The sequence below is a fragment of the Priapulus caudatus genome, unplaced genomic scaffold (genome assembly GCF_000485595.1).
Source record: "Priapulus caudatus unplaced genomic scaffold, Priapulus_caudatus-5.0.1 Scaffold350, whole genome shotgun sequence".
NCBI lineage: Eukaryota > Metazoa > Priapulida > Priapulimorpha > Priapulimorphida > Priapulidae > Priapulus > Priapulus caudatus.
In genome coordinates, this window is record NW_014577411.1 from 149,698 (window position 1) to 156,152 (window position 6,455).

The 6,455-nt window shown below is 45.7% G+C and overlaps 1 protein-coding gene across 2 annotated transcripts in view; it reads right to left on the minus strand.

Moving 5' to 3' along the window:
• LOC106809395 (deleted in autism protein 1 homolog) overlaps positions 1–6,455 on the minus strand; it is an 11,297-nt gene that overhangs the window by 1,007 nt on the left and 3,835 nt on the right. For both annotated transcript variants that reach the window (XM_014812461.1, XM_014812462.1), the window contains exons 2-7: positions 5,631–6,151; positions 4,810–5,003; positions 3,640–3,781; positions 3,009–3,179; positions 2,142–2,277; positions 316–554 (exon numbers count right to left, since the gene is read on the minus strand). In XM_014812461.1, the coding sequence (XP_014667947.1) occupies positions 316–554; positions 2,142–2,277; positions 3,009–3,179; positions 3,640–3,781; positions 4,810–5,003; positions 5,631–6,035 (1,287 nt within the window). In that variant the 5' untranslated portion in view covers positions 6,036–6,151. The remainder of the gene's footprint in view (positions 1–315; positions 555–2,141; positions 2,278–3,008; positions 3,180–3,639; positions 3,782–4,809; positions 5,004–5,630; positions 6,152–6,455) is intronic.

Below are 6,455 nucleotides of genomic sequence, written 5' to 3' on the forward strand. Positions count from 1 at the left end.
GCTGTGCCTGTTGCGTGCGTGTGCTTGCGTGCGTGCGCGTGCGTGTGTGTGTGTGATAGAAAGAGAGAGAGAGATTGACGGTGAAGTCCAGTTTATCTGACTCTGATTCCTATTTTATATGTAGGAATCTGATTCTGGTTCTAGATCATGTTCAGTTCTGATGCCAGATAACCAAACTCCATACCACTTCTGTCAAAAAATTTGATTCCAGTCTGTCAGAAATTGACTCAGTCAGAAATATTTTGGCCGGAATCAATTCGGAATCTTATCCCTCTTCCTGTTCATCTGGAATCCCCCCCCGCCCCACAGCCGTACCTTTAGCTCCAGCTTTCCGGCTCTGCTCGAGCGTTGCCGTGGCGCCGAAGAGTTCTGGTGTCGGTGAGCGTCGTCCTCCGGCAGCAGCACCTCCTGGCAGGCGACGGCGTACATGAGGTGTCCGTAGAGCGGCATGCGCGCGCACGCTACGTCCAGCTCTCCCTCACCACCGCCGCCGCCTAGCTTCCGCGTGTAACGCGCAAAGCACTCTTCATTGCAGACGCCCTGCAGTGATTTGCCTGCAACAAGTTGGGAGACGATGCATCGGTGACTCTTTATTTTATTTTTGCGTGTTTTTTTTGGTTACTTTACAGCGTGGAGACAGTAAATCTAACCTACATCAAACATAAGCACGCATAATTACTGTTACATAGCTTTTAGAATATTATATTATAAACACAGTGCCGCAGAGCGACAGCGCCTCCATCTAACGTCTACTGCGGTGACTCTGTGGGAAGTGGCTGGGATTCCTAGGTAAAACCTGTTAGTCCCAATGTGTTGCACATGACACGCCGCAAACAGTGGAATGCAGCAGGCATAGGTATAGCGAACGGCTTTCTCAAAAAGAATGTTCGTTGGGATGTTATCGAAGTTGGCCACGAGATGGCGCTGTACGTTAAGTGTCTTCAGATTAAGATGGAAGCTCCATCATACGTAAGTAGCAACAACTATTGCAAGAACAGAATAGGTAAGCACTCACTGCATTTACCTACGCCAAGCCTAACAGCTTGCAGAATTGCGCAATAGAGCAGCTGCCACCTGTAACATTAACGCACAAAAACTGCACCAACACATGCCACTGCAGCAGCCACTTGGCCAGTGGCATACGTTACATTGTAACATACTGACAGTACGAATGACAATAGAAATTATCTACGTTAAGGACACATACACCTTCTTTAACCAAATTTAGCTTTTGAAATTCACTGCTGACATGTAGCCTCATACATCCATCCAGGCATGTTATAGATTCTACTAGGCAAACCGCGGCAGTCAAATTCTTTCTAACAGCACAGTCAACAAATCCAAGTTATAAGCCTCTCGTTGAGGTCAATAAGGTTATCGACACTTACTCTTCGCCATGTCAGCAGAAGGGACATTTCATGCGTCCTTTCAATAAAGCCATAAAATGCTAGGTCACCGCGCTGAAAGCAAAAAAGTTTTTCATCGCCTCCGTCAGAACCATGCTCCTCAGAAAATGTCTAAAATCTGCCCGTGGCCCCTGACCCTTTGCCTGGTGACCTCCGATTTCGGCACAGCTGATGGCTTTTCTACCATGATGCTATGACACGCCGACTATCACGAGCCTAGGTCGCAGCCGTTTAGATTTTGTGCCGCGCAATTTCTGCATTTCCTCCCTATTACCTTAAGTTAAGGACAGTGAAGGTGTTCCCCTTCTTTTGACACCTCTCTGACCTTTGACCTTGTGACCCCAGCGCTCGACATCCAAACTCGTTTTCGCATTACCCCCCCACGTCCCGAATATCGTGACGCGTACGTCGAGCGTTTTTAAGATTTTGCCCAACTGTTTGCACGCGTACGCATCGCACGACGCACGGACGACACGCGACGATGGCATGCGATTCTAGCAAGCTGCATCTGACTATTGCTCAGATGAAGCTAAAATACTGTATTATTATGATTATAATGATATATTTCAATATCTGGTAGCCGCGATCTATAACATTCAACCGATTATTTTCGATCATTGATCGGTTGGGTGCAACCGATGATCGATGACGAAATTCCAACAGATTCCCATCACTAACTATAGGTATTGTATCCACCCGCATGCTCACAACCTCTAGTAGCAGCCAATAGTATACCATGTAACACGTCTCCGTGTTTGTCGATAAGGTGGCCGTCACCGATGTCTGTGAGCAGCACCCTGTTGTCTGATGTGACGGCCAGGTGGTCATAGGTGAGCTCGGAGAACATGAAGAACCATCTGTTGTCCGTGTGCTGTAAACAAAGCAAACCTTTGCAATGCTAACAACAGCAATCGGAGATAGCAAACCTCTGCCACAGCTTAACAGCCCCCCCCCCTCATATAGCTATACATAGTCTATGTATAGCTATTGATCTAATTTGTAGTCGGGTTTAACGCGGCGGTGACACATCATAAACCTCTACAGAGAGCGAAAGCGAAACGAAGCAAAGCGGTTAGAGAGTAAACCGCTACACTACCATTAATGATGAGAAATCCTTCAAAAAATTCCTGGATCCAGATCTGGATCTGAATCACCACCAAAATAGAATCGATCGATTCTTGGCCCAAGACCAACCCGTCCAAAAAATTCCATCAAAATCCGTCTGTAACTTTTTTTGATATCCTGTTGACAGACAAACAAACCAACCAACAAACTAACAGGGGCGAAAATAACCTCCTTGGCGGAGGTATTAAGGCTGCAGCATTTAAGTTCAAGGAACTGATCCTTCTTGTCATGGATACCGAAATGTTTTCCCCAGTCAGTTAATTCTTTATTGGCTATTGTCAGGGGTATGTAGACTAGGTACGATCAAAATATCATTAGACACCCCCACTCCATTTATATCTGAAATAGACAGAGTTTGACATTTTGCCCCCAAACTCATCTAAAGTTGCTAAATACTCCTAATAGTTAGCGCTAATGTTAAAGAAACCGATAAGCACTATAATCTCACAAAAGATGCCCGTAGGTGGCAGCACCTACCTGGAAGTCATCGATCATCTGTAGAATTTGTGAAGCGAGGTCGGCTCGAACCTCCCACCGCTCGTCGACGAAATCCGCCAGGGGGCGCAACCCTCCCTCAACGACGGACATGCGCCCGCAGGTGCCCATGTGTGATGGCAACGCCCACACACTCCGCTCCTTACTCAGTAACTATGGCAACAAAGAAAGGGAGAGAGAGGACCCACGATTATGTTTTGGACTAAAAAGTGGGTGGTGGGGGACGGAGACCACACTGGGAGGCAGAGGAATATGTGGGGCAAGAGATAGATATCGCTGCCTATAATGTAGGTATAGGTTCGTGCGTAGAGACAAGAGGTGCAGACAAGATGCAGAAGTCATCTGTCCAAGGTCGTGCAATGCCAGTGACCAGGGTATTAGCCAGGAATGAGTATTGTGGGAGTGCAGAAAAAATATTTGGAAGCCCAATTTTTTTGTGTCTCAGCAAAGACCGCCATAGGCGTTCACGGGGTGAGGGTATGAGAGGGGTTCCCCCCTGTCATTGGGGGGGGGGTACGAGGGCCTAACCTGGAAATTTTAAAATGTAAAATGTAAAATAAAAATTTTTGGCTGTGCAGTTGACGGCTGCGCGGCTCGCTGGCTAATACGCTACCTTGAGTATCGCCGTCTCCGGGCTCGTGATCAGTGTAGTGTAGAGATTTGCCATCTCGTTTTCATTAAACTTCTCGTCCTCATTCTCATCGTACACGGCGATCAGCTTTCGGATCAGGCTGTCACTTATGCACACCTGTGGCCTGCAAATTACACGACACATGAGTGAGCACAATGAGTGTAAGCTAAAATAATGCAGCGGCTTTTGTGTTACTTTATTATTTTATTCAGTTTTTATGTATTTATATTTTTTTCACATGTCATAAAAAATAAATGTAGAAAAATTGATTTCCAACAATGCAAAAGGCATTTCATTATAATAATTATATACGAATGTATATATATATATATATATATATATATATATATTAGGGCTGTAACGATCCACCGAAATCGAATCGGATCGCGATTCTCTTCCCTCGATCCGATCCTCGATATTTTTCCCCGTATTTTCGGTTCCACTTCGATACCACTTTTTTCCTCCAATAGATAGCGGCACTACGCTATATACTGTGGAGTGTTACTCACCAATGTTACTCAGCGTCTCTGCAGTGTATATATACTCTCTAGACTCTCTAGTCTATTAACCATTTAGTATTCATTGGCAATTTCTAATAATTTATTATTGCAAAATAATGAAAATATAAAAAACAAGATAACATTACAATATTTTGGGAATCGAATCAAAGGAATCGAATCGAAAAGCTAATGAACCGGATCGAATTGAGAGGCTTGTGTATCGTTACAGCCCTAATATATATATATATTATAATCTATTTTATTTTAAACTTGTGTTTGTGCATGGTTCATTTATTTCCACATTGTTATTTAAATATGTATCTTGCTTCTCCCACACGAATACATGTCATGAGGAATATTTTAATGTTAATTAACATTAGGATGTATTGCAGAAAAACTAATTCCTCATAAAGTAACCTATATGCGTATGAGGTGAGTATAGATATATAGACAATTATAAGTAGGCTTAGTAAACCCACTGAGACCATTTGCTCAATAAGTACATAGCTCTCGTGTGGCACGATTACAGTAAGTTTTTCGTCTCGTCAGTAGTCAGCGTTAACAGGTTAACAGCAAACGCGTCTAGTCACTAGTGTCACGCCATCCCCTCACAAGTTGCCCCTGCTCGCACGCGACCGACGTGAGCGCTTACGTGTGAGTGTGGGCGGACGTGTGAAACGTCTTGTAGGCGTTGCGCAGGGCGGCGACGGTGAACGCCTCCGGTCTCGCGACGTACGAGCGCAGTGCTGCTGATGCCGGGTCACAGTTCTCCTGCAGGCCAGCGTTCTCACATAGCACGCGGTCAAACGCACGATATTCAGACTCCGCGAGCGTTGTGACCGTCACCTGGTGGTAGAGAGATGTATCGATACAATGATGACCTGATCATCGTTGTTCCACGATAGCCTGTATCGTATCAGTATTGTATTATATTGTACTATACTATACTGTACTGTATACTGTACTGTACTGTACTGTACTGACCTGGACTGTGTTGTACTGTACTGTACTGTACTGTACTGACCTGGACTGTATTGTACTTGACTGTATTGACTGTACTATACTGTACTGTACTGTACTGTACTATACTGTACTGTACTGACCTGGACTGTATTGTAATTTACTGTATTTGACTGTACTGTACTGTACTCTGTACTGTATTCTATTTGCATCGTTCCATTGTCTCACATATCAGTATGACCCTGACATAGACTGCAGAAAGGGAATTGTATCAAATCACAGGTAGCCAGTTTCACATGAATTTTAACTTGTGAGTGCGACCAGCCACATAACCACACCAACCTTTCTATCAGCAAACAACACCTAACAAACATGAAGAAACGAATCAAAGCAGATATTGTCGTAAATCAATACAGCTGTCTAAATGTTAAGCTACATTTCAAATCACGGCATAAACTCTGGGATATGCGATCCTGCCGAGGCATAAATAATGAGATGTGTATCGTATCGAACCTGATAGCTGCCGTGCCGGAATCCGGAGTAGAGCACGCGTCCGCCCCGCATCGACGGGTGAGCTGTGTCAATTGTCACGTACCCCTCGCTGAACTCGGAGCACAGCTCGCGTCCGTAGCACGCCGGGCACGTCGAAACACGAGACAACGCCTCGCCGACGCGGTCGAGACGGTGGTACGTCCCGTACTCGTCGTGCTCCTGCTGCTGCTGCTGATCGACGTCGAGCTCGATCACCGCCGCCGGCTCCCCCTGGCGGCGCGATGCCACACGAAGCTTCGGCCGCTCGTGTGCCGGCGCGCTCTGGGTGAGGTGCAGCTGGCGCAGGAGCACAAAGGCTACCGTGATGAATACAGCGAAGAAGAGCAGACGCTTGTAGTGCATGCGGAAGAGAAAGCGAAATGCCATCGCTGCTGTTGCTAGGTCCCAAGCCGGTATACACCAAATTTGGCGCGGTTGCTCATAGGCCTATGCAGTCTCCTGCTGCTTTGCTGAGAGAAATCTCCTTAAGTAGCAGCCACTCCCTAAAATTGTACACGAATTATATTACTAGCATAGTCTCAAACACAGAAGAAAATTTCCACTTTAGATTTATTCACCATCGATTCAGAAGTGCGCAACTCAAGTCATTTGCGAGTAGTTTTAGCACTGGGTTGTATTATCTGGATGCAGTGTAAATTAGTACTAACGAATTTTAACTTGTGGGTGGGGGTTGTGTAGTTGTGCCCATCCTAATTTAAATTAGTAATCTAAGTGTGGCGGTGGCACCGGTCACCACGGTTCCCAGCTAGGTAATTGTGAGGTAGCTCACTGGGAACCACGGGCAGG